Source organism: Mirounga leonina, unplaced genomic scaffold (assembly GCF_011800145.1).
Source record: "Mirounga leonina isolate KUSES-001 unplaced genomic scaffold, KU_Mleo_1.0 Mir_129, whole genome shotgun sequence".
Lineage (NCBI taxonomy): Eukaryota > Metazoa > Chordata > Mammalia > Carnivora > Phocidae > Mirounga > Mirounga leonina.
The window spans coordinates 81,250,157-81,277,125 of record NW_023270323.1 but is presented as its reverse complement, the minus strand read 5'-3'; the positions used below and the strand labels follow the sequence as shown (position 1 = coordinate 81,277,125).

At 51.1% G+C, this 26,969-nt stretch overlaps 3 protein-coding genes across 13 annotated transcripts in view; 1 reads left to right on the top strand and 2 right to left on the bottom strand.

The window, feature by feature from the left end:
• Nucleotides 1-4,552, bottom strand: part of GAK (cyclin G associated kinase) — a 54,136-nt gene extending 49,584 nt beyond the window's left edge. For 2 of the 7 annotated variants that reach the window (XM_035005515.1, XM_035005517.1), the window contains exon 1: nt 4,247-4,552. In XM_035005515.1, coding sequence (XP_034861406.1) covers nt 4,247-4,391 — 145 coding nt within the window. In that variant the 5' untranslated portion in view covers nt 4,392-4,552. Of the gene's footprint in view, nt 1-1,987; nt 2,007-3,488; nt 3,565-4,246 lie in introns of those variants that run through there. The other 5 variants (XM_035005516.1, XM_035005518.1, XM_035005519.1 and 2 more) reach the window with 4 other exon arrangements.
• A 65-nt stretch (nt 4,553-4,617) lies between these two features.
• TMEM175 (transmembrane protein 175) overlaps nt 4,618-26,969 on the top strand; it is a 25,796-nt gene continuing 3,444 nt past the window's right edge. Inside the window, exons 1-9 of one of the 5 annotated variants that reach the window (XM_035005512.1) lie at nt 4,618-4,831; nt 5,498-5,616; nt 17,582-17,742; nt 18,011-18,049; nt 19,986-20,080; nt 22,041-22,092; nt 22,429-22,464; nt 23,064-23,147; nt 23,552-23,716. In XM_035005512.1, the coding sequence (XP_034861403.1) occupies nt 17,590-17,742; nt 18,011-18,049; nt 19,986-20,080; nt 22,041-22,092; nt 22,429-22,464; nt 23,064-23,147; nt 23,552-23,716 (624 nt within the window). In that variant the 5' untranslated portion in view covers nt 4,618-4,831; nt 5,498-5,616; nt 17,582-17,589. The other 4 variants (XM_035005513.1, XM_035005510.1, XM_035005511.1 and 1 more) reach the window with 4 other exon arrangements.
• The window catches only part of DGKQ (diacylglycerol kinase theta), a 16,641-nt gene continuing 15,656 nt past the window's right edge, over nt 25,985-26,969 (bottom strand). The window contains exon 24 of the transcript XR_004679327.1: nt 25,985-26,069. The gene's annotated coding sequence lies outside the window, so the exon portion shown is untranslated. The remainder of the gene's footprint in view (nt 26,070-26,969) is intronic.

Sequence of the window (26,969 nt, the reverse complement as noted above, 5' to 3'; positions counted from 1 at the left end):
TCTTTTTTTTAATTTTATTTGTTTATTCATGAGAGACAGAGAGAGAGAGAGAGAGGCAGAGGGAGAAGCAGGCTCCCAAGGAGCAGGGAGCCCAATGCAGGACTCGATCCCAGGACTCTGGGATCATGACCTGAGCCAAAGGCAGATGCTTAACCATCTGAGCCACCCAGGCGCCCTCCATGCACGATTCTAGAACAGGAGTCTGAATAAGCTAGTAAGCACTGAAAAATGCTCAAACTCATGAGTCAGAGAAACGCAAATCAACACAAGCCCACACAGTTTTTGCCCATTGCAATGAGGATGGTGCGGGGACAGTGGGGTCTGGCAGGCCTCTACGTAGGGTCACGGGCTCAGGGGTGGGGTGGGGTGGGGGGGAACAGTGAGCACCAGGAAACGTGGTACACCAGCACAAGGAGCAATCTGGGAGATCTTACGATGTGTTATCAATCAACACTGTTTCTAAGGAACAGACACCCCATCACCTGCATCTCGTAGCCTCACATGATCACCACAGATCTTTCAGGGATACGTGCCCATGAGGACGGCAGGAGTCCACAGAGACAAACAGGCCGGGCCAATGGAAAGACAGAGGGCAGCCTTTTCCATGCCCTGCAACAGTGACCTGCGCCAACACCACCCCCCCAGGACCTCCCCGCAGGGTGACTTCCTCCCACAATAATCTCCCCTCCACGGTGACCTCCCCATGATGTCCCACTCCAGGCACCTGCATACCACCTGCACCTGCAGTCAACTGAGGCACAGACCAAGAAGGAGCGGGAGCCTTGGCACACAGCTCCCACCCTGGCCCCCAAGCAGCGCCCACGTCCAGCGGCTCCACAAGCAGGTGCACTGTTGCTTGCTGCTTTCACCGTGACATCCTCTGGACATTTCTCCCTGCAGGACACATGCTACAGGGGGACCTGCGCCACCACGTGGGTGACCAAAGATACGCCCCACCAGTCCCAACTCCACCACTCACTGGCTGGCAGCGCTGGCAAGCTACTGACGGCCCGTGCTGTCAGCCACCGTCAGGAGGACAGGCCACAGGAAACCCCAGGGACTGTGCCCGCCAAACAGTCAAAACTCCATAAATGCTGTTGCGCTGGTTATCGTTACTACTTCACACTAGGTGTCAGTCACGAAGGGTAAGGGGCTGATGTTAAAGTCGCCAAGGGGCAAGTTTAGAGGGTGGGGTTAGGAGAACTAAGAGAGGGCAATTCAGAACAAGATTGAACCACGCCATTCTGAATACTAGAACCAGCTGCCCAAGGTGTAAGCCCTTCCTGCAAAGACCTCGGTTATCCGTGCTGGAGAAAAAATCCACTCAGCACCCCTCCCTGGGTGAGAGCAGCCACGGAAGTCGAGCGGAAAGATACTCGGGACAAGACCACCAAGCCACAGGGCTCAGGCACACTTCCTGTGTGAAAGAGCCATATGCTAGAATGTCAGTGAGCAACGACCGCCCAATCATCTTTTCAAATCAACTTAAAATGTGCTACACTGTGTATCCCTGTAGAGGATGTCCTGATTCAACCTACGATCCTCTCCTTCCGTCACACCAACCCCAGTGGCTTCTGAACCCTCCAGCCGAGAGTCCTATCACACAACCCTGCGACTGCCAGCCGATCAAACGGCCCCTGTGCCCTCACCAATCCTGACACTGCACACAGGGGAGAAGCCCTCTAAAAGCAGGGGCCAGGAAGCAGAGGGGTGGAGGGCTAGGACAACAGCCGGGGTGTGGCGAGTGCCCTCGCAGCTTCTCGGGCCAGCACTGACCCCAAACAGAACACAGGGGACCCACGTTCATCAAAGGCCACTGATAGGACACATGGCACACGGTGTTCCAGCAAACACACACGACTAGTTACACATACATTACGGGACAGTTCTGCGGACTTGTTTCTTTCTCTGAGGAGCTGCCCACACACCACCCCGTCCACATCACTGGCAGTGCAGCCAAAGTCAGTCCCTGGAGAGGTGGACTCACCTTCGGGGCAAAACCCATCTTGGCAGAGCGATCACCTCTGTTACCTCTCTGGACAGTAGGAAGCAAGCAAGAACGTGCAAAATCCAAAACAAGAGATCATAAAGAATGTATTCTAGAATCTGCTTGGGCCCAGCATCTCTGACACTGCGGTTTTTTTTTTTAATGAAAACCTAAAACCAATTGTCAAAAGATCAGGAAGCCATCTGGCTCCACAGTTCTGCCCCACAGCCCATTTCATGCTCCAGATGCAAATTCCAAAAAGCCATGAAAATAATGTCTTTTTCCCTAAACCACCTGACAGCAAAATCTGATCTATCCTAAATTCATCTGGGGCAACACCTGACATGAACTGAGGTGGGGCTATTTAAAGACTTCATTACCCCACAGTGAGGATACTCACTCATCTAATCATGGATATATGATTTATCCGATTATTAAAGACCTTCCCCACTCTTGTAGGAATATCATAGGATATACAGGATGTCTGCTATCTTTCCGAAGCCTGAAGAACTGTGAAGTTGTCAACATCTCTACCCAACGGTTTCGGGTCTGGAACCTTCCCCACGTTTACCGCAAGACAGCATGAACTCCCACAGCCTAGGTTCCAGAGTTGCTGTTTTTCCTGAAAGACTTCACATGGCTTTCTTACCATTTAAGTTCAGGAAGAGGCTTCTCAAGCTTTAAAGGCTACAAGGCTCTGTTACTTTTCTAAAGACCAAGACTGTGAGGGGTATTTTTATATCCTGACTTGTCTAGATAGCAAAGGGAGTGGGTTCTTTTGCACAACCATATTGGCTCCTTCCCATTTCCTTGTTCTCTGTCCTGTGTGTTAAGCGACCAGGAAGCTTCCTGCTCCAGAGGACCCACCTCCCATGGCTGATTACCCCTCCTCCTGCCTGGTCCCGCCCCTGCCCTGGTAGGGGCGCACTCTCAACCCTCTCACCTCAGTTTGGCCTGTTGGAACCCTCGCCGCTGCCTGCCCTGCCCCAAGGCTCCCCCAATACTGCGCTGTCTTTCCCTCACTGGAGTGTGTGTCTAATTTTAAACTCCAGAAGGCAAAACCCACCTACTGTCCACTATGAATCTCTTAAGAAACCAAGATAATTGCCTGGTATTTTGGGAACTCTCACTCTTTCAATGTTCATAGAGGTCCTGGCCCCACCTCTGTAAGAAAGTCACGCCCCAAATCTGTTTTTTACCCAAGTGGAGAAAAAGCGTGTTATAATGCTACAGCCAGAACACCCCCTCAGGCCTTTAGGAGCGCGGACTTCAGAAGGGTCGCCAGTTTCCCGACTCCACTGAGCACACAGGGCAGGAGGTCGGGCCGCCTGACAGGCCGAGCCCGCAGTCCTGAGAGCTGCCCCCGACAGGCCTGTGGTCCCACCGTGCACCACTCCCTCGCCCCACGCTAACTCAGGGGAAGGCCGTTCTGCTCCAGCACCAGCCCCAGAGCCAACCACGCTCAGCCAGCAAGCATCCCAGCTAGCAAAGTGTGACATACCCCTGTGGGCGCCCCGACAAAACGTAAGGAAAATCCAGAGGAGAGAAGGGGACCACGCCGACGACGGCAATAGACTCTGTGTGAGGAAGAGAAAGGACGTCAGGAAGCTGGAGCGCGCGTGCGGAAACAAAGATGACTAGAGGATGGCCCGGAAAGTCCTCCGCGACTGACGAGTCCAACCTGCAAGGCTCTGGACAGGTCACGACTGCGGGCATGCCCTAACTTGGGTGGACTCACAGCAGAGATCGGGCAAGGCAAACAGGCGGCGAGAGGAGGAAGCTGGGCGACGGGTCACGGTACCGTCTATCCCAACATCCAGGGAGAGCCGCCACCGTCACCCAGGGGCGCAGCACCCAAAAAGTCAGCCCGATGTCCAGAAATCCAGGGCCGCCCCATCACCCCCACAACGGCCCTAGCGCCAGGCACGGGCCCTGACTCATACCCAGCCGGCGCACTGCCCAGCCTCCTGGGTCCCCTTCCTTCCGGCCCACCGTGGCCCCTCACCTGCCCACCACCTTCTCCCCCACTGGCACGGCTCGCCTCCGGCCGCAGGTCGGCCCCGCGCCTCCACAACCGCCACGCCTCCGGCAAGGAAGCGCCCAGCCCCCGACCCCGCTCACTCACCCGCCGCAGTCGCGCCGGGTCGGCCTGACCCGCTCCACGTCGCGGCGACCCTCCCCACCCCCCCCCGCCGGGGCCGCCCCGCCCCCGCCCCGCCGGCCCCGCGCCCGGCCCCGCGCCCCCGGCCCGGGCCTCACCCTCGGCCAGGACTCGCCGCACCCGCAGCCGCAGCTCGCCCAGCTCCACCGTCTGCCCCACGAAGTCCGTCTGGTCGCGGCCGGCAGCGCCGCCCAAGGAGCCCGGGCCTGCCAGGAAGTCCAACGCAGACTGCAGCAGCGACATGGCTGCGGCCCCGCAGCGCGCGCCGGAGCGGGGAGCTCGGGTCCAGCGGCGTCCGGGTCCGCTCAGCAACCGCCGGCCCCGAGCCGCGCCATCTTCCGCCCCGACGCCGCGACGTGGGCGCGCGGGGGCGCGGCGCAGCGCCGGAGAACGCCGTGCCGGCAGGCGCGCGTGCGCGTGCGCAGATGCCTGGGCGCGGATCGCGCCTGCGCGGCGCCGCCCGCCTCGCGACGAGCTTCCGGCCGCCGCGCTCCGGGCGCCTGGCGGGCGGGCGGTGCGGCTCCGGGCCCGGCGTGCGGCCGTGTCTGCGGAGGCTCCTTTCCGGGTGCTCGGGCCTACGGGGGCGTCAGCCGCGGCCGGGAGCGGCTCGCTGGGCCGCAGCTCTTGAGAAGCGCCAGCTGGGCCGCCCAGCCGGCGACACTCCCCGCGACTTGTGGAGCAAGGTCGGTAGCACCGGGCGCGCGCCTAGCTGGTTCGGTTCGGGGGGGCCGGTCTGAGGGTTTGTTCTGAGCACACGAGGTGGTTGCTGCCAGAAGCCGGAAGAACTCTAAGAAGCCCCGTTCCCAGCTTCCGTGGAAGCGTCCGAGCTGGCGGCGCTGGGCCCCGGATCGCGGTCACCCGCCACCTGCGGCTGCCCCTGCGGGGGAGGCCATTCGCCGGCCCGCTCGGCGCCTGATGTCGTCTGCCGGCTCGCGTTCTCTCGCGGGCTGGAAGACGGGTCCGAAGGCTCGGCCCCCGTACCCCGCCCGCTGCCTTTGTCGGAGCAGGCGCCGGGCCCGACCGTGTCCTGCTTGGCCGTGGTCGGCAAGCGTTCCCGCTGGGATTCCCCCGGGGCGGGCGTCCCCCAGCAGCGCGTTCGCCTGGTGCCCCGAGGGCTCGGGGAAGAGGCCGCGCCACCGACCGGTGCTGACGTCCTCAGCGAGTCGACGGCGGCCGACTGTCCGAGAGCCGAAGAGAGCGGAAAACGGAGTTAGGCAGAGGGTGCCAGAACACGCAGAGGGAGAGCGGCGCGTCCCAGAGCCCAGGAAGCTGTTTGAGGGGACGTAGGAAAAGGAAGAAAAGACGTACCTTAGGTCTAGCGCCAGCGGGATGATCCTGGGATCTTTCAGGGACAGTCCCGCTGCAGTGCTGGGGCGGAGGAAGAATAAAGAAGCGGACACTTGGAGGTGACTCGACGTCTGGCTGTGGAGAAGGAGGTGTGGGAGCTGGAAGACGGTGTGCGGCTGAGGTGCCTTGATGGGAATTCCCGAGCAGCTTGAAGCTGCTGGGAGGGAGCCTGTGGGGCGAGGAGGTTTGCCTGTACGAAGAGGGAGGGGTGACACCGAGAGCACGGAGAGTAAAACTCTCTTTGGGCACAAGACGCACACTTTTCACAGCGGAGGGAGGGAGGCAGGGAGGGAGGACGGCTTGCAGCTGCAGGTGGTCTTAGGTGTTGATTGGAATGAAAGCGAAGGAATTCTCTGGCGGCTTCTCTTTTCACCACGAATGAGGGAGACGGAACACCTGCTGAAAACAAGACGGGAGGTAAGAAAGCGAAGGTTTAAGCAATGTGGGAAAGGTAGGAAATAGCTGTTGTGGAAAACCTAGTGCATAACTCACTAGAAAGCATGGTAGAGTTTCAGGACTCCTTTGAATTTGGAATTTATCCTCATATGACCTAGGATCAGGTAGAGTTTTAAATGGTGTAATTACTTTGGAGACCAGAGTTTACTCAGACTTTTTATCATAAGTATTTATGGAGCACCTTCATATCCTGGCACCACACGGACCGTGTTCACTCAGTCTGTATCTCCACACTTCTCTCCTGAGCTCTTAGGCCTTTGCTGTTAGATACCTCGTGTTGTGTATACATGTTTAAAACTGAATTTATGGTCTGCATCTGCAAGCCTCTGCAGATTTCACAGCAAAGAATACAGCCAGAAATTAAGAGGGTCATTTCGTAAGGATGAAGCAGTACATTCATCAAAAAGTTGTAACAGTTCTAGACAGTTTTGCACCTAATAATAAAGCTTTAAAATACATGAAGCAAAACCAAATTTTTTTTAATCAAAACCCAATTGTAAGTTGGTGCTGTAGATTGTAGTTGGAGATTTCAGTACCCCTTTCACAATATACGATAGAACAAGTACTGAGAAAATCACCAAGAATATAGTTGAATGACACCATCAGCCAGCTTGATCTAATGGACATTTATGGAACACTTTACACAATACCAGCAAAATACACATTTTCAAGTGTGTAAAGAACATTTACCAAGATGGATCATATTCTGGGCTATGAAACAAACAAGTTCTCTGACCTCGATGCGATTAAGTTAGAAAATCAGTAACAGATATCTGGAAAATCTAAATATTTGGAAACTGAATGACTCACTTCTAAATTACCCATGGGTCAAAGGAGAAATCAGAAGGAAAATTAGAATTTTGAGGTGAGAAAATAAACGTGACATTTTAAAATTTGTGGAATGTAGCCAAAACTATACTAGAAGATCTCAAACCAGTAATTTCAGCCATTCGTCTTAAGAAACAAAAACAAGAGCAAATGAAACCCAAAGTGAGTACAGAAAGGGAAATAGTAAGTGTCAGAGTGGGAACCAATGAAATAGAAAACAAAAACAGAGAAAATCAGTGACAACAAAAGCTGATTCTTTGAGAAGATCAATAAAATAGAGAAATCCCTGGCCATATTGAACCAGAAAAAAAAAAAAGACAAATTAACAATATCATGAATAAGAGTAATGGTGTCAGTGCTAAAGGGATAATCAGAGAACATGAACACCTTTATGCCAACAAATTCAGCAGCTTAGACTAAAGGAACAAATTCCTTGGAAGACACTACCATGGCTCACTCACTCAAGAAAAAAGTAGATAACTTGAATAGCCTTATATCTATTAAAGCATTGAATTGACAGTTAAAAACTAGAAATATTACTAATTCTGCATAAACTTAAAATTGAAGGAAGGACGTATTAACCAGCCCAGCCCATTCTATAAAGACAGCATTATTCTGACACTGAAATTTGACAAAGACATTATAAGAAAAGAAAAAGATTAATATCTCTTGTGGACATAGATACAAAAATTCTTTTAAAACATTTTTTAGCAAGTTGAATCCAATACTGCAAAGCATAGTATAACATGACCAAGTGAGGTTTGTCCCAGGAATGCAAAGTTAGCTTAGCATTTGAGGATTGATCAATGTAATTTACACTGTTAACAGAGTGAAGAAGAAAACCAAATGGATCATCTTACTAGACACAGAGAAAAACATGATAAAACCCAACATCTATCTGTTCCTAATTAAAAAAAAAAAAAACCTGCCAGCAAACTAGGAATGAAATGAAACTTGGCCAGCGTATTAAGGGCATTTATGGTGCTCCTGGGTGGCTCGGTTGAGCATCTGACTCTTGATTTCAGTTCAGGTCATGATCTCAGGGTCATGAGGTTGGGCCACATCTGGCTCTGCACTGAGCATGGAGCCTGCTTGAGATTCTCTCCCTCTCCCTTTGCCCCTCCCCTCCAAGTGCATTTTCTCTCTCTCTCCCTCTGAAATAAAATAATAAGGGCGTTTATGAAAAGCCTATACTGACATAGAGAATAATAAAAGACGGGATCAGTAACAAGCCAAAGTTGTCAGGTCTTAACAGTTGTGTTCATCATTGTGTAAGAAATTCTCGCCAGTGTAATGACGCAAGGAAAAAAAAGCTTCCAGGTTGAAAGTAACAGGTAAAATTGTTTATGAAGATGACCTAATTGTTTATATTACTTTCCCAGTCTTGGTACCGTTGACATTTGGGGCCAGATAATTCCTTGTTGAAGTGAAGGGGTGGCATTGTCTAGTACGTTGTTGGACATTTAGCAACACCCTTACCTCTGTCCCCTAGATATCATTAAGACATGTCACTTGCCACAACCAGAATTGTCTCCAGACCTTGCCAAATGTCCCTCGAGGGACATTAGCACCCTCAGTTGACACTCACGGCTCTATGTATAAAAAACAAACGGGATCTACAGAAGGAGCTACTGGGCCTAGTAAGTGAATTTAGCAAAATTGCAGGGTACAAGATCAATATGCAAAAAATAAGTGCCATTATTTCTAGATAACCAGCAAGATAGTGGAAGTTGAAATGAGGGGAAAATGCCATTTACAACAGCATCAAAAAATATTAAATGCTTGGGATAAATTTGAAAAAAGATGTGCAAGATTTATATACTGGAAACTAAAAAACATGGCTGGGAGAAATTAAAGACCTTAATAAATGGAAAGAATACACCATATTCATAAATCGGGAGATTTGGTCAGAGTGATTCTTCTCAAATTGATCTATAGATTCAGTGCAATTCCTGGCAAAACCCCAGCAGACTTTTTGTAAAAATTGACACACTGATTCTAAAATTAATCTGGAACTGCAGAGGAGGTAGAATACTCCCAAGTTTGAACAAGGACAAGTTATATGACTTACAGTGCCTAACTTCAGGGCTCATTATAAAGCCACAGTAATCAAAGTAGTATGGTGCTGATTTAAGGTACATAAGTAAATCAGTGCATCAGAATAGTCAGAAATTGGCTTGGAAGTACATATAAGGTCAGTTGATTTTTGACAAAGGAATAAAAGTAATTGAAAAGATAGTCTTTTCAAAAAATGTTGCTGGAAAAATTGGATATCCATATGTTTAAAATCCGTATCTTGCATTATATACAAAAATTAAAGCATAAATCTAAATGTGAGACCTGAAACCATAAAACTTATTTTAAAAAAGTGAGATATTTTGGTATGACACTAAAGCACATCAATGAAAGAAACAGTTGGGGCGCCTGGGTGGCTCAGTCGTTAAGCGTCTGCCTTCGGCTCAGGTCATGATCTCAGGGTCCTGGGATCGAGCCCCGCGTCGGGCTCCCTGCTCCGCGGGAAGCCTGCTTCTCCCTCTCCCCCTGCTTGTGTTCCCTCTCTGGCTGTGTCTCTCTCTGTCAAATAAATAAATAAAATATTTTAAAAAAATAAAATAAAAAAAATAATAGATAAAAGCAACAGTTAACCTGGATTTAGTCAAAATCAAAAACTTCAAAATACATTGTTGAAGATACTCAATAGGTGAACAGATAAACTGTGGTGTATCTATAAAATGGATTATTATTCAGCAGTAAAAAGAAATGAGCTGTCAAGCCATGGAAAGACATGGAAGAGCCTTAAATGCATATTGCTAAGTGAAAGATGTCAGTCAAAAAAGGCCACAGACTGAATGATTCCAATTACATGACATTCTGGAAAAGGAGAAAATGTGGAGACAGTCAAAGGATGAATGGTTGCCAGGGGTTTCTGGGGGAGGGAGGGATAAAAAGAGGGAGCATAGGATTTTTAAGGCAGTTAAACTTCTGGATGATAGTGTAATGGTGGATACAAGTCATATATTTGTCAAAACCTATAGAACCCTAATGTGAACTATGGACTTTTAGTTAGTGATGTATCAATACGTCTCATCAGTTGCACCAGCTGTATCACACTAATGTGATGTTAATAACGGGGAACTGGAGGGGCACCTGGGTGGCTCAGTAGGTTGGGCGTCCGCCTTCAGCTTAGGTCGTGATCCCGGGGTCCTGGGATCGAGCCCCGCATCAGGCTCCCTGCTCTGAGGGAAGCCTGCTCCTCCCTCTCCCACTCCCCCTGCTTGTGTTCCTGCTCTCACTGTCTCTCTCTCTCTCTCTCTGTCAAATAAATAAATAAAATCTTTAAAAAAAAAAAAAAAAGGGAAACTGGAGGGGGAGTGGGGAAAAGATATATATAGTAAGTCTACTTTCTGCTCAATTTCTCTGCAAACCTAAAACTGCTCAAAAAAATAACCCATGAGGGGTGCCTGGGTGGCTCAGTCGGTAGAGCCTGCGATTCTTGATCTCAGGGTTGTGAGTTCAAGCCCCACATTGGGTGTGGGGGGCTACTAAAAACACATAAATTTATTTTAAAATAGCCTATGAATTTAAAATATGTATATTTAAATATATGCAAATATGTATGTGTGAATATACTGTCGAGAGAATGAAAAGACAGCCCAGAATAGAGAAAGTATTTACAAATCACATGATGGACTTGTATCCAAAATATATGTTTTACTTGTGTGTGTGTGTATCTACACACAACACATGTATAGAGGATATGTAAAGAAAAGTGCATCATCTCTGCATAATCTTCACGATAATTTACAAACTCCTGAACAGGCAGGCACACAACCTTCTTTGATTTAGTCCCCACTTACGTTAGGTGCATCTCCTAGTTTGAGCCTTGTGCTCTAGCCTTACCAAACCCCTTGCACTCTGCTGCACACCAAGCTGTCCGTGTTACAGGCACACACACAGCTGATTCCTTTTTGTCTGTTTCTCACAGCGTTGTTTGAGGATTAGAAGAGATATTACAGATGAAGTACTTGGAACAGTGCTTGGCACATAGTTATTGCTTGACAGGTGTCACTTACTCTTGTTGTCATCTTGTCATAAATATTTCCAGACTCCGCTCTGGCATACCCCATTCTTAGAGCTTTCCCAGACTCCGTTCCCCCACAGCGCCCTAATGTGTGTCAGGTAAGCTTACCCTGTTCGTGTTTACCTCTAATGCCCAGCACAGTGCATAATGCCCTATGGGGTCATCGGCTCTCGGTTACCTCCCCTCTTTTATGTGAAATTCCAGCTTTTCCTTATTCCCATCGGGATTTTGAAATTCTTTAGTCTCTTTAAACAAAAAAAAATGATCCCTCAACTCCATGTTCCTCTACTTTGTCTTGTATTCTTTATTTCATTACTCAGTCTTGTATTTTTTTTATTACCATGAGTCTTAAAAACATACATGATGAAAGTAACATGTAACTAACATGTTTTGAACGCGTATGCTGGGCACTGGTTTTTGGTTTTTTAACCCTGGTAAAATACACTTAATAAAATTTACCATCTTAACCATTTTTAAATGTGCAGTTCAGTGACGTTAAGTACATTCACACTTCTGTGCAGCCATCACCACTGTCCATTCATAGAGCTCTTCATCTTGCCAAACGGAAGCTCTATTCCTGTTAAACACTCTTCCTCCTGCCCCACCCAGCCCCTGGCAATCACCGTTCTGCTTTGTGAATCTGACTACTCTAGAGACCTTGCGTAAGTGGGATCATACAGTATTCATGCTTTTGTGACTGGCTTATTTCACTTAGCTAGCATAATGTCCTCAAGATTCGTCCATATTGTAACACATGTGAGAACTTCATTTTTAAGGCTGAACAATATTATGTTGTATGTATGTATATACCACATTTTGTTTAGGTATTCATCCATAGGTAGACACTTGGGTTGCTTCCGCCTTTTGGTCATTGCAAATAATATTGCTATGAACACTGGTGTACATACAAATGTATCTTCAAGTCTCTGCTTTTAATTCTTTTGAATATATACTTAGAAATGGAATTACTGGATCCTTTGGTAATTCTCTGTTAATTTTTGGAGGAACCATACTGTTTTCCATAGCAGCTGCACCATTTTATATTCCTACCAAAAGTGTGCAAGGGTTCCAATTTCTCCACATCCTCCCAACACTTGTTATTTTTCATTATTTTTATTATAGCCATCCTGGAGGATGATTATCTCTTGACTTTGATTTACTTTTCTCTAATGTAACCTAATGATGTTGTCCATCTTTTTTTTTTTTTAAAGATTTTTTATTTATTTATTTGACAGAGAGAGAGACAGCGAGAGAGGGAACACAAGCAGGGGGAGTGGGAGAGGGAGAAGCAGGCTTCCCACTGAGCAGAGAGCCCGACGCGGGGCTTGATCCCAGGACTCTGGGATCATGACCTGAGCCGAAGGCAGACGCTTAATGACTGAGCCACCCAGGAGCCCCTATGTTGTCCATCTTTTTATGTGCTTGTTGGCTGATAATGTATTTTCTTTGAAGAAATGTATATTCACATCCTTTGCCTATTTTTTGAATTGTGTTGTTTTTTTACTGTTGAACTGTAAGGGTTCTTTATATATTTTGGATACTAAACTTTTCTCAGATATATGCAAATATTTTCTCCCATTCTGTGATCATCTTTTCAATTTCTTAATAGTGTCCTTTGAGGCAGAAAATTCAAATTTTGATGAACTCCAATTTCTATTTTTGTTGTTTGTGCTTTTGATGTCATATTTAAGAGTCCTTTGCCAAATGCAAGGCCATGAAGATTTTCTCCCAGTGTTTTAGCTCTTACATTTAGGTCTTTGATCCATTTTTAATTAATTTTTGTATATGGTATGAGGTAGGATCCAAATTCATTCTTCTACATGTGGATATCCAGTTGTCTCAGCACCATTTGTGGGAAAGACTGTTCTTTCCCCATCGAGTGGTTTTGGCAGCCTTATCAAAAGCTAGTTGACCATAAAGTAGTGGTTTATTTCTGAACTCTCAGTTCTCCTCTGTTGATCTATATATCCTATGCTGCACTGTCTTGATTACCATAGCTTTGTAGTAAGTTTTAAAATGGAGAAGTGAGAGTCGTCCAACTTTATTCTTTTTCAAGATTGTTTTGGGTATTCCATAAATAGTCAAAGGTTCCTTAAATTTCCATGTGAATTTTAGGGTCAGCTTGTTAATTCTGATTAGAAGGCAGTTGGAATTTTGATAGGGATTGCATTCAGTCTGTACATCAATTTGGGAAGTATTGCCATTTTAACAATATTAAGTCTTTCAGTCCATGGATATCTTTCCATTTACTTAAGTCTTCTTTATCTCTTTCAACAATGTTTTGCACTTTGCTAATTTGTTACTCTTTTTGATGCTATTATAAATGTAATTGTTTTCATAAGTGTCTTCTCAGATTGGTTTTTGCTAGTGTATACAAATGCAGTTGATTTTTATATATTGATCTTGTTTCCTGCAACCTTACTGAACTCATTTATTAGATGTAATAGTTTTCTTGTGTGGATTCCTTAGGATTGTCTTTGTGTAAAATCACATCCCCTGCAAATAGAGGTAGTTTTACTTCTTCCTTTCCAGTATATATGCCTTATATTTCATTTTCTTGCCTAAGTGCCTTGACTAGAACCTCGACAGTATAGTGTTGAATAGTGTTGTCCCTGATCTGGGGCAGGCGTGGGGTGAACATTGAGTATGATGTTAGCTGTGAGGTTTTTGTAGATGCCATCTATCCGATTGACAGAGTTGACTTCCATTCCTAATTTGTTGACTGTTTTTATCATGAGGAGGTACTGGATTTTGTCAGATGCTTTTTCTGCATCTGTTGAGAGGATTGTGTCATTTTTGTCTTTTGTTCTTTTGATGTGGTGTATTACAGTCACTGATTTTTTATTTTAAACCAACCTTGCATTCTTGGAATAAATCCCACTTGGTCATGGTATATAGTCCTTTTTATACATTGCTGGATTCCATTTGTTAACATTTTGTTGAGGATTTTTGTGTCTATATTCAATATTTACTGATTATTTAAAAACAATATTTGAGAAAATTTAAACATAAAAAAATCTAAAAAACAATATAACAGATATATGTTTCCTAATTGAGTCAGTGCCTAAAAATCACATGTAACTTTTTGTCTTACTTTTTTGGCATGAATTTTTTCACCCTCCTTGCTCACCCCGCCTTCTACTCCCTCCTCTCTCTCCCCCTCTCTTTTGAGAAGTAAAGTGTTAGAGTTCAGTGCTGGCCATGATGGAGTAAGCCGCCTACAGGCTTTCTCTCCTGCTGATGATGGGTAAAAACGAGATAAAATATTAAAAACAGTACAAAGCCGATAGGTTGGGAAAGGTATTCGAAACTTGGAGCAGTGACCATGTACGTGTGAGTTTTCCACTTTTTAACGTCTTTTTCCCATTTGACCTTTGACCATGGGCCAGCTATCCACTATGGGGCTGTGCTGTGAGAATTGCTGCACATACAGCAAAAACTCTTAAGAGAAACCCCTGTCTTTCTGCCTAGAGAAACTGGAAAGGGGCCCCTGTAAGCAGAAGCATGTGAGGGAAAGGCAAAAGAACTAGAATACTCAGAACAATTTTGAAAAAGAAGAACAAAGTTGGAGGACTCGCTCTATCAGCTATCAAGACTTACTATGAAGCTGTAGTCAAGACTGATATTGGCAAAGGGATAGGTACATAATAGTCAACTGGACAGAATAGACACTCCCAAGATAGACCTACACAGATACGGCCATTAACTTTTGACCAAAGTGCAAAGGCTGTTCAGTGGAGAAAGGATAGTCTTTTCAACAAGTGGTATTGGAATAATCAGACATCCATCTGCAAAAAAGGGAAGCTCAAATATACCTTGCACATTATATTAAAAATTATATAATAGTATTAAATTATTTATAAAAATTATAAAATACATAAAAATCTATCACACACTGAAAGTAAAACCTAAAACTTTAGAACTTATAGAAAAAAACAGGAAATCTTTGTCATCTTGAGTTAAGCAAAGCATTGTTAGATATGACACCGAAAGAATGATCCATGAAAGAAAAGTCAGGGGCGCCTGGGTGGCTCAGTCAGTGAAGCGTCTGCCTTCAGCTCAGGTCATGATGTCAGGGTCCTGGGATCGAGTGCCGTTGTCAGGCTTCTTGCTCAGCAGGGAGTCTGCTTCTCCCTCTGCTGCTCCCCCTGCTTGTGCTCTTTCTCTCTCTGACAAATAAATAAATAAGATCTTTAAAAGAAAGAAAAGTTGAGCTAGACTGCATCAAAATTTAAAACTTATGTGCTCCTACAATGGTAGGAGAATGAAAGACAATTCACAGATTGCGAGCAAATATTTGCACATTACGTACCTAACAAAGGACTTTTAACCAGAATATATAAAGAACTCTCAAAACTCAACAACACAAATAACTCCCCCCAAAATAAACAAAAGATTCTAACAGACACTTTGCCACAAAAGGTACACAGATAAAAGGCACATGAAAATACCTGATTATTCAGTAGGGAAATGGCACACAAGATACACTACACATCTATTAGCATAGCTAAAATTAAAAGCTAACTTTTTAAAAAATCCTACCAAACTAAGTGCTGGGGAGGATGAGGAGCAATTGCAATTTTCACGCGCTGCCAGCAGGAGTACACGATGGCACAGCTCCTTGGATGAGTGCTTGGGCAGTTTCTTATAAAGTGAAGCATGCATTTACCGGCAGACGCATTCTGAGGTATTTACCCAAGAGAAATAAAAACATGTTTACACAAATACTTGTGTGCAAGTCGTTATAGTGGCTTTATTTATAATCACCCAAAACTAGAAACAACCCACGTTTTCCACCTAGTGAATGGATGAACAAAGGGGTCCATCCATACAGTAGAATTAACTACATAGCAGTAAAAAATATATTATCGATATTCCCAAAACATGGGTGAATCTCAGGCACACCATGCTGAGTGAAAGAAGCCAGACTCAGACGGTTCCATGGGGTACGAGTCCATTTATGGGACAGTCTGGAAAGGGCAAACTGATGGTAACAGAAAACATGAATGGTGGCCAGGATTTGGGGTGGAGGAAGGCTTGACCACAGAGGGCGTGCTCGGGGACAGAACTGCATTGTGACTGTGGTCATGGTTACACACCTGTGTGCATCTGTCAAATATTTATAGACCTGTGCACCAGAAGGGGTGATCTTTATGTAAGCTTTAGAAAGTGAACAAAGTGAGAAATAAATGCTAGATACATCAGAAAGCTAAAGCCCCATTCCCACCCCAGCTCCCACCCCTCCTTGCCAAGGTCATGGCAGCGCTGTCGTGAAATTGGTGAGTGCCTTGCTCCCCTGTTCTTACTGTGCATGTTTGTATAATCACGCTGTGTTCCAAACATTTATATAAATGGTACAATAGTACATGTATTGTTTTTGCAACATGATTTATTTCTCTCAACATTGTGTTTCTGAGTTTGATACGTGCCTAGATCTATTTCATTTATCTTCACTTCCTGTCTCCGTCGCTCGGCCGCCATCACAAAACCCCGCGGACCGGGCCTTCAGCGGCAGACCGTTGTTTCTCACGGTTCTGGAGGCTGAAGTCTGAGATCGAGGTGGCGGCCTGCAGACGGCCACCTTCTCGCGGTGTCCTCACCAGGAGGCCAGCGACCTCTCCCCTCTCCTCCTCTTCTGTGAGGACACGGGTCCCATCTGGGGGATCCCTCACCTCACCCCCGCCTGGGGTCCCCCCTCCTGATGCCATCCTGCGGGGGGTTAGGGCTTCCACGGAGGAGTTTGGGGGACACGTTCAGTTCTTAGCACTTTTTAACAACTCATTTAGTGTTTAATAATAGAGCGTTTTTGACATTTATTAAAATAAACTACACCAGTGCATATCCTGTGCGTCTCTGTTCCCTTGTCCACACGCCTGAGGCTACACCCAGAAATGGAGTTCCCACCTTGTACAAGGGGTGCGCACACCACACTTTATTATTTTTGTCTTCATATGAGTGTAGCGTCACTTACATTCCCGCGACCTCATCACTCTTGACAGGCTTTTGTAGACCTTAGTGGTACCTCATTGTTTTCACTTGCATTTCCCTAGTTGCTGATGAAGCTGAATATCTTACATGTTTGTTCTCAATTTGTTTTTCTTGTCCAGAAATTGCCGGTAAGCCTCCTTTATCTGTTTCTGGAGGTGGGGCTCTTTTTCATTTTGTCTTGTCCTTGCGGGGGGGCTGGCACTCTGTTTTAGTCCAAGCCTCTGGGACTTGGTCCTATAGAACATCCCACATTAGGCCACAGCCATACCACCCTGAACACGCCCAGTCTCGTCTGATCTCGGAAGCCAAGCACGGTCGGGCCTAGCTAGTACTTGGAAGCAAGAACATCCCACATTTAGGATGAAAGTGTCTAGCAGTGCAGTGGTCTGGTGTTGGGCTCAACGGTTTCAGGCTGGTGACACAGCGTGGAGAGTGCCTACCACGTGTCTGTGCTTTCTCTCGTTTCTCCCGTTTCCAGAGGGGAGGCAGGCACTGAGCGTGGCTCCTAGATGATAGTGCTCAGCAGTGAAGTGGTGCTCCTCCTGCAGGCTGGAAATACAGGGGCCTCCTGGGAGAGGACCGGTGGCAGAGGGGGTCCTTCCAACCACCACTAAGCCCCCGTCGGGAAGGGCATCCTGCTCTCAGGCACCAACCCACCCTGTGTCGCGGCAGAAGGCAGCAGGGGTAGGCCCCAGTGGCACTCTGGCCTGCTCAGACCTGTGCTTCTTCCCAGGCCCCACCATGTCCGAGCCCCAGAGCCCAGAACCGGCCCTCAGTATACAGGGAGACTCCCCCACGGGCACGAAGGATGAGGACGCTGCTGACGGGATCCAGCACTCACACCGCATGCTCAGCTTCAGTGATGCACTCCTGTCCATCATTGCCACTGTGATGGTCCGTGTGGGGCCCCACCCAGAGCCCCTCTCACATCAGGACCCCTGGCCACCCCCTCTCAAGACAGTCTTCTGGTAGAGCTTGGCCCAGTATAGACCCTGCCCTGTCTCAGCAGTGTCCTGGGGTCTCCCGGCCGCTCAGGCAGCTGGATGGGTGGGGGGAGCAGTCCAGCACTGGCCCAAGTCCCTGGCACCGTGGCATCCAAGGAGTGGTCTGTGCACAGCCCAAGAAATGTCCCTTGGTTCTTTTTGTGTCTTTGCTCTCATAGATCCTGCCTGTGACCCACACGGAGATCTCCCCGGAACAGGTACTTGGGGACCACAGTCTGCAGCATCCAGGGTGAGGGTGAGGGTGCAGGAGACTCAGTCCATAAGCCCAATTCTAGGCTCCACCCAAGATGTGCCTGGCTGGGAGGGCTGGGGCGAGGTCGTCTTCTGCTCCCTCGGCCACCCTGGTCGGCCCCAATCCTGGCCTGCAAATAGGGTCAGTGCCCTCAAAGTGAGCCTTGAGGGTGGGTTGAGAATAGAAAGTGCAGTAGCCCATCTGGTTGTGGGCCTGGAAACCTGTTCCTGGCTCCCCCAGAGTGTCCGTCACGGTAGATGGTTACTACTGGGCTGGGGGCCTCCTCAGTGCACAGGGGCACATGGGTTTTATCATAGAAGTGAGTGGGAAACAGTTCCTAAAGCAGAGTTTCCATTTGTATTAAGAGAATATTTCTGTTTCATAAATTAAGTAGTGACACACAGCACCTCAAAAGCTGGACGCGATTTCAGAAGACTCTTGAAAGTCCCCGGGCATGCCTGTGTGAGCGTGCCTCGCTCAGCCCCTCAGTGTGAACGGGGGTGTGGTTGGGGCACGGAGGAGTGAGGGTGGGAGATGCTGGGGCTGCTGGGCCTGCCAGCTGCCGTCTGAGCTCCAGGCCCAACTAGCATGCTTAGCCTGGATGCAGCTGGGAATTACAGGAGCTGCTTAGACTGTCTTTTTCATCTCTGGAAGAGTGACTGGTACCTCTGGTAGGGTTTTGAACAGAATTAAGTAGAAATGCAGGTCGAGCCCGGTAGCCGCAGCGGTGCCACTCTGCTCCCTAGCTGCCCTCTTCAAAGGCAGCCTGCTACCCACTGGGGCCCTGGTGCTCACCTAGCTGTGCCTGCTCCAGAACCTTCTCTGGGGAGGGCCTGGGCCTGGGCCAGGTCAGAGACCTCAGTGCTACCAATTTCAGAATGGGGTGTGGATGAGGAGCTCCTGGGGGCTTGGTCGGTTGGACGTCTGACTCTTGGTTTCGGCTCAGGTCCTGACTCATGGATGGTGAGATCAAGCCCCACATCGGGCTCTGCGCCCAGTGGGGGAGTCTACTAGAGATTCTCTCCCTCTGCCCTTCCCATCCCGCACATGCTCGCTCTCTAAAAAAAAATAAAATCTTTAAAAAAAAAAAGATTGGGGTGCGGATGGTAACAGGAGATGTCAGGTGGCACGGGAAGGTGTATGAGTAAACCTCACTTCTCTGCAGTTGGGGTCATCTTTTTGGAGAGCAGTACTTGTCGTCGTGAAATCTCTGTGTGTGTTAGCTGGTTCGTGGAGAAGCTCTGAGCCAGAAAGTTGTGCAGTGGTCTGGGGACGCCCACAGAGAGGACAGTGCTGGAAGGTGTCAGCTGGCAGGCACTCCTCCCAACTTGAAGGGAAAGACTAGTCAAGGTCCAGAAAACCTAGCAATTCAGAAACTCTGAGTCCTCAGTGAAGTACTGGGATACTGGGTGAGACACCCAGTTGCGGGTAAAGAACCAGAGAAAAGGGCAAAGCAATCAGTTTTCCACTTTGAGTTTTTGCTGATAAAGTCCAAGCTTTGTGTCCAGCTCATTTCCATTTTCCCCATCATGCCTGCAAGTCACTTCCCACCTGGGGGAGGTGCCTCCACGACCTCCCCAGGCTTCATAGCTACGTCAGATTGGGATACCTGGCAGCTCGGTTGGCTCTCTGCTCTGGACAAAGAGTCTCTGCCTCAAGAGCCGTCATTTCAGCGGGAAGCTCCACACAAGATCCCCAAATAGGCACCTGTGGGATGTGGGGCATGGGTGGTGTGGAGCAAGGGGTCGGGGGCTGGGAGGCTACCCCGAAGAGGAGCCTCTTCTCCGCAGGGAGGGGCTGGGGTAGAGGCCGATCCAAGGACCCTTCACGGGCCCTGCATGGGGCCGCCCTCTGGCTGCCGCAGAGTAAAATCTGATGCTGACGCTCTTCTGTTCCGCCAGTTTGACAGAAGTATACAGAAACTTCTAGCAACCAGGATTGCTGTTTATCTGATGACCTTTCTCATCGTGACTGTGGCCTGGGCAGCACACACAAGGTACGGAGCCAGGCTGAGGGCTTTTTCCAGACTGAGCTCCACGTGTTTGTGGCTCCCTCGGTGTGTGTGCCCCGTGGCTGCAGGCCTCCGCTTGCTCGCCTCCACATGACACAGCGTCGCCCGCTCCCACGGGCACACGCGCTGGGCCTCGACCTGGCACGGGGCAGGGCAAGCGCAGGACTGCAGGCGGACTGCCTCGTGCATCCCTGTGGCGCTGCGCTGTGCATGCACGCTCCCTCTGCCTGGTCCCGGGACTCTGGCGAGGAGGAAGAGGCTGCACGATGCACACTCCCGAGCCAGAGCCTTCTTTTCGGGAGGGGCTGCAGGGGACCCCTGACCCCCAGGCGGGACAGGCGGGCTCTCAGGAAGAGCGTTGGGGTGGATGTGGGCACGGATGCCCTCCGTTATCGGTCTGCCCTTGCAGAGGAAACACTTCTGGTTGGGGGTGCCCGGCGAACAGGGAGACCTGGAGCCCCTCAGATGCAGGCGCTCGCGTTGACAGTATCTTAACATTTTACGTTACAAACTTGTTTTCAGCAAGATGACCGTTTCTGGTGGGGACAGGCGGCCCTTCATAAGGGCTTAGGGAAGGGCTTTTCCCTTCCACCTCGATTGTCCATGGAGAGTGAGAAGCTACAACCACCCTCTGTCTGGTCCTGCTGGTGGCCGTGCAGGCCGCCGATGTGGCTGAGCTCCTGTCGCTCCAGCAGCATGCACAGGGCCACACAGAGCCTCGCGTGTGTGCTGGGTCATCGATGGCCACCCTTGGGGGCCGCAGTGCCCAGAGCAGCACAGATCCGCCCGGGGCCCCCACGGCCGTGTGCGTCCCCCCAGGCTCCGTGGGTCACCAGTGGGGCTGCCATCCCGAGGGGATGCAGCCCTGAGTATTGGCCCCCTCGGGCCCCTTTTGGCCCCTGGCTGGATGCAGACCCCCCCAGGAAGGGGGGACTGAGGCCCACTGAGCCCTGCCCAGGGAAGGTCTTGTCCTCAGAGGGTCAGAGCCCTGCAGGGTCTCCAAGGAGGAGCTGGGCGAGTTCCTCAGTTGCGCGTGGTCCTTGGCCCTGTGTTTAGTTTTCTGTCACTCCTTCCTGCCTCCATATCAAACCATCTCTCTGTTCTGTGGGGTGTTTCAGCAGGTTTAGTGAATGGCATCCCTGGAAGGACTTGTTTCTTTTTTTTTTTTAAAGATTTTATTTATTTATTCGTCAGAGAAGAGGGTACAAGTAGAGGGAATGGCAGGCAGAGGGAAAAGCACATTCCCCGCAGAGCAGGGAGCCCGACGCGGGACTCAATCCCAGCACCCTGGGACCGTGCCCTGAGCCGAAGGCAGATGCTTAACGACTGAGCCACCCAGGTGTCCAGGACTTCCTCTTTTAAAAGTGGTCTTTGGACGCGAGACCTGAAGAACAAGTTCCCTGGAGGTTTGAACTCCTCCTTCTCAGGTTTCCAGTCTCCCAGAGAACTTGAGGCGCCTCCCGAGGGCACGTCCTCCCTCCTCAGCTCCCTCCATGGCTTCTGCATACCCACCCCGGCTCTGTTGGAAACCATGCACTCCAAGTTACAAGAGTCCGTGAAAATGTGAGCAGTGCAGTTTCTAGGGACTTAGGATATCCTGTTTGTTTTTTCAGTGTCCTCCAAAGTTTGTGCTAGGTAGAATTTTAAATTTGGTTAAAAATGACATATTTGAGGTACGTGGGTGGCTCAGTCCGTTAAGCATCAGGCTCTTGATTTTGGCCTGATCATGATCTCAGGGTCGTGAGCTTGAGCCCCGTGTTGGGCTCCACACTGGGCCTAGAGCCTGCTTAAGATTCTCTCTCTCCCTCTGGCCCTGCCCCTCCCTCTTCTGCCAAAATGACATCTTTTATTGACATTTTCATCAGCAAATGCTGGAGCATGTGTATGATGCTGTTAGAGCCTCTTTATTGACAGCACATCTTCCTGATTTTCTTACACGGTTTAGACTGTTCCAGGTTGTTGGGAAAATAGACGACACGCTTGCCTTGCTCAACCTGGTAAGTCGTCCTTCCGTTTCTTGAGAAACGAGTGTTTGTAGGCCCATCCTCTGAAGAGGGCAAGCAGGGGCTCGGCCTTTCTGGCACCTCTGGTGTACGGAGCCTGGAACCCACCACCCGCTCCTGGGCTCCTCCCACGTCCTCCCCCGGGGGCGCCCCTGACAAGATGAGCCCCCTCCCCTCCTTGTTGGGCAGCAAGGGTATGAGCTTCCTTGGGGTCTAGGAGGTAGACAGTGACATGCCTCTGGGGTGGGGCACTGCCAGAGGTCACCCTGGGCAGCAGGGCCTGGAGCCACCTGCCTGCCTTCCCCTCCTTCCCTTCCTCCTCCTTTCTAGGCCTGCATGATGACCATCACCTTCCTACCATTCACCGTAAGTACCTGCAGTTTCCTCCCCGGGGCCAGCCTGCCCTCCCCTGGGCAAGAGGACTCGAGACCCCGGATGCTTCCTCAGAAACTCTCAGACCAACTGGGTGGTCCAGGGCCCAAGCACAGAGTTACATTCACAGCTGCTTTGAGGGTGGGGCACACCTAGGGTTCCCAGGCTGGTTGAAGGAAGGGAAAGCCTCCCCAAAAGGGGCCTGCAATGGCAGAGACACCAGCTTGACCTCTTACGGGCCCAACGAGGGGCATCCCGTCCATGCTCACCAACACTCGCGGCTCCTGCCTGGCCCCCCATCCCACTGCTGCCGTCCCAGGCTCCTCCCCAGCAATGCCTTCATGCCTGCCCCCACTCTCAGTTCGGACAGAACTGTGCTCTGGGTGGGCAGGGCTGTGTGTCACAGAATTCTTCAAGAATCTGATGACATTTCGGCTTTAAAGGCTTAAAGCATTCCGTGGAATTGCTCTGGTAGGGAGGGACACCCTCTGGGTCTACTGCCGGATGTGTGTGCCCGGCTGAGAGCAGGAGGCTCATGAGCTCTGGGGCCCTGCAGAACCTGGTTTTGTCTTGTCTTGTGTTCTTGGCTGCAGTTTTCCTTAATGGTGACCTTCCCCGAGGTGCCTCTGGGCATCTTCTTGTTCTGTATGTGCGTGATCGCCATCGGGGCCGTGCAGGTAGGACACCCCGGCCTGCCTCCCCTCCCCCACACGCTTGTCCTCCTGCGCACACGTTGTCCACACGTGTGGCGAGAGTCGTGCTCGCGGGGCATGCTGTAGAGTGACCGCCCAGGCGCCCTGCCACGCCTGCGGCAGAAGATGCAGAGGTTCTTAGAGCCTGGGCTTCCTGTGCTGGCCTGGAGAGGGTCAGTGCCCTGTGGTGCCTGGTGGGGCAAGCCTCTCGGAGATCCCCCCCACGCGGCCCAGAGAGACAGGCAGAGGCTCCTGTCCCCTGTCCGCCCCCCCCCAGGGCACGGCGTGGTGCGCGCGCCTCTTGCCCGTGCGGCTTCCGTCCGTGGGCGTGGGGGCAGGGGTCCCTGGCCAGAGGCCCCTGCCTCTGCCTGCAGCCTCCTCTCCCACAGGCGCTGGTCGTCGTGTATGCCTTCCACTTCCCCCACCTCCTGCACCCCCAGATAGAGCGCTCCATCCACAGGGCCCTCTACCGGCAGCATATCCTGGGCATCGTCCTCAGGGGCCCGGCGCTGTGCTTCATGGCCGCCGGCTTCTCCCTGTTCTTCTACCCTTTGGTGAGTCGGGGGGAGCAGGGAGGCGGGGAGGGGGGACTGTCTCACTGATGCCCCCGGGAGGGTGGGGCTGGGGGGAGAGAGCTGTGCAGAGGTCTCAGGGGACCACCGGCACGTGGTCTGGTGCCCAGAGTGCCAGGGAGCGCAGCCGGAGGGAGAGCCTCCCCACCACCAGCGGGACCTGTTGTGCAGGTGAACGGGCACCCCAGCCAGCCAGGCCCGCATGAAGAGATACAGGGTCCAATGGGGGCAGCCAGCTGGCCATGACCACCCACGTTTTCCCCAAGCGGGCGAAGCTTTAAGACAAGACGGGAGAGACTCAGATGCCCGGAGTCTGGGCTGTGCTTGTTCCCTGGGCGAGTAAGGGGTCTACATGAGGCCACCGGGGCAGCCGGCACTGGATGGCTTCTGGGTGGGGGTTCCAGGGGCATTGCCACGACGACAGGCAAGAGGCGCCTTAGGACGCACAGTGATAAACCGTGTGAGCAGGTGGGGAAGTGTCCTAAAGACCCACGCAGAGGGTACGAGCGGCCCAGAGAGAGCGCAGAAAGAAGATCCCACTGAGAAGTGGAGGGGGACCCAGCTGGGGTCAGAGGTCAGGATGCTTCGCACGGACAGCTCCGTGCACACCACCACCCGTGCAGGGATGCTGGAACTTGGAGCTGTGCCAGCCAGATCACAGAAATCAAGGTCGGCTAGTGCCCTCTTAGCCCTTAGCTAATTTAATAGGCACGTTGTTCTAGAACGCTTCCATTGTCCAGGAATGCAGAGAAATACAAACAAGCAACTGTCTCAGAGTCGATTGTGGAAGCTTTATGTGTGGCTCCTGCCTGGACCTGAGCTCTCGTGAAGCGCAGTGAAGTTTCAGGCCCAAAGCATCGTAACTGTGAAAAAATGGTTGATGTTGTTTTAAATGTCTAGTAAACATTTCAGGAGATGCCAAGTTTGAAACAGATAGGCTAGCAAGGGCCACTGCTGAGCATCGTTCCCTCCAGGACGGAGCTGCCTGGTGGGGGCTGAGCGGCCAAGGCGTCCAGAGGTCAGGGCCGGGCAGGTAGAGCGGGGGAAGGTGCACACTGGCGTGTCAGGTGAGGGGCAGGCCTCAGGACACTGCTTGGTCTCCTCAGTCTTGAGCATGTTTGAGGTGCAGGGGTGCTGGTGGGAAGGATGCTGCAGGGGCGCTTGGGGTCGGGCAGGGCATCCTTGGCTGTGGCCTCTAGCAGGGTCGCTCCCAGTGGACAGGGCAGGGCCAGCAGGGGGATGCATTGGACAGGAGTCAGCAGTAAGGGGCATATGGTCCGAGGACGTGTACACGTCCTGGTTTTGAGTGGGACCGTCTCTCCTGGCTGTGCGTTCCGGGTGGTCAACAGCACGTACTGGTTGGACAAAGTCAGGGCTTGAGCAATGACGAGGGTCACTGCATGGAGGATCGGAGGGACGGCTGGGGTGTGTGGTGTGGGTGGCCTGGGTGAGCCGAGCGGAGGACAAGGTAGTCTGTGCCCACTGCCAGGGCCTGGGCTGCATGGGCTGGTGTCCAGTGTGTCCTGGGGGTAACAGGTGACACAGCGTTGGGTCCATGTGTGGCTGGGCAGTGACCATGCCCTGGTGGGATGAAGGCAGTGGGGAGGGGACACCTGAGCCACCAGACTGGGAGGGTCCAAGTGTCAGTAAGTAGGTCAGGGGCCTCAGAGGATGGGGTCACTCAGGCCGTGGCGCTCTGTGATGGATCAGTCAGCTCTCCATCCACCCCGCACTCACCTGTCCATGAGCCTTCCTCCCTCTGGCCCCTTGCCTCCGCCCCCTCACCTCCTCCCCTGGAGCCCCATGCCCACCACTGCCTGTGAAACAACACGTCGGAGCTTCCTGACCCCCAAGGCCTGCCCACTGCAGCCTCCATCCTTCCAGACATTGCCTCAGCCAGACACTGTGTCGGGTCCACCTTCCAGGTCCAGCCCCTTCTCACCAGCCTGGTCCAGGCCATCCTGTCCTCCCTGTGGACTGCCTTCTTCTGATGGCGATGCCCACAGGGCCCAGGGCCTCACCTGCCAGCATCCGTTTAGATGCCCCTTGTGTCGTGTTCCCAGCCCCGCACCAGACTCAGGTCCCTCGTCTGCTGGGGCCGCCCTCCTGCCGATCCCCATCCCACAGTGGTGGGCCGCCTCCTACCTGTGTACCTGCGTCACAGCTGGGCGGCACCTCCCTCAGGGTGTGTGTTGAATGATGCTCGCGTTGCGGTCTCTTGAAACACGGGAACTTGCTCAGGGAGAGGTCTGTGACGCGTCTGACGTGTCCCGCTGTCTCCCTGATTGTGCCATGCGTAGTCGTGTCCCCACATCAGCTGACCTTGAAGTACTGGCTGTGCAGGACAGAGGGCCAGGTATGGGCCTGGGCAGGCATGGGACAGGGCCGGGGTGCCGGCTGGGTGGTGTGGGGCCTTGGGGGCTCGTGCTGCCAGGGCCCAGGGCGGGATCTGCTGAGCCGCCCCAGGACCCGGCCCTGCACCCTTTCTCAAGTAACGTGGTGGACGCACAACATAAACTCCCCCCGTCCAGTCCAGAGGCATTGGCTCTGCGGCCACCACTCTACCTGCTTCTGGAATGTTCCCATCACCGCAACAAAAACCCCACCCCCGTGAGCAGTCTCCACCCCCCACCACACCCTGCTCCCTGGAAAACCCCTGATCTACTTCCTGTCTCTCTGGGTAATTAGTGTAAATGGAATCCTACAACGTGAGGTTTTTATGTCGGGCTTCTTTCATTCAGCATAATGTTTTCGAGTTTGTTCATGTGGTAGCAGGAGTCAGGAATCCACCCTCCCGTTGGACGGTCATGGGAAGGACCGCAGTTTGCTTAGCCACTGGTCCATCCACGGACACTGGGGTGGTGCTTCCCTGTCCCAGCTGCTGGGCATGATGCTGCCGTGAACACGGGGGTGCCGGCATCTCATCGAGACCCTGCTCTCCGTTCCCCGGGAACACACCCAGACGTGGAATGGCTGGGCTGTGGGCTCATTCTGTGCCTAGTGTTTTGAGGACCCTCCGCGGTGTCTTCCACGGCGGCTGCGCCCCACGTCCTCGCCGAGGCTTGTCGGTCCCGCTCCTTTGAGAGCAGCGGTCCTGCGGGGGGTGGGGTGGGGTCTGCCCGTGGTTTTGACCCGCATTTCCCTGATGTTGGTGATGCTCAGCACCTTTCCCCATGCGGGTCGGCCACTGTGTATCTTCTTCAGAGAAATGTCTGCCCACCTTGGCTGGGTGTTG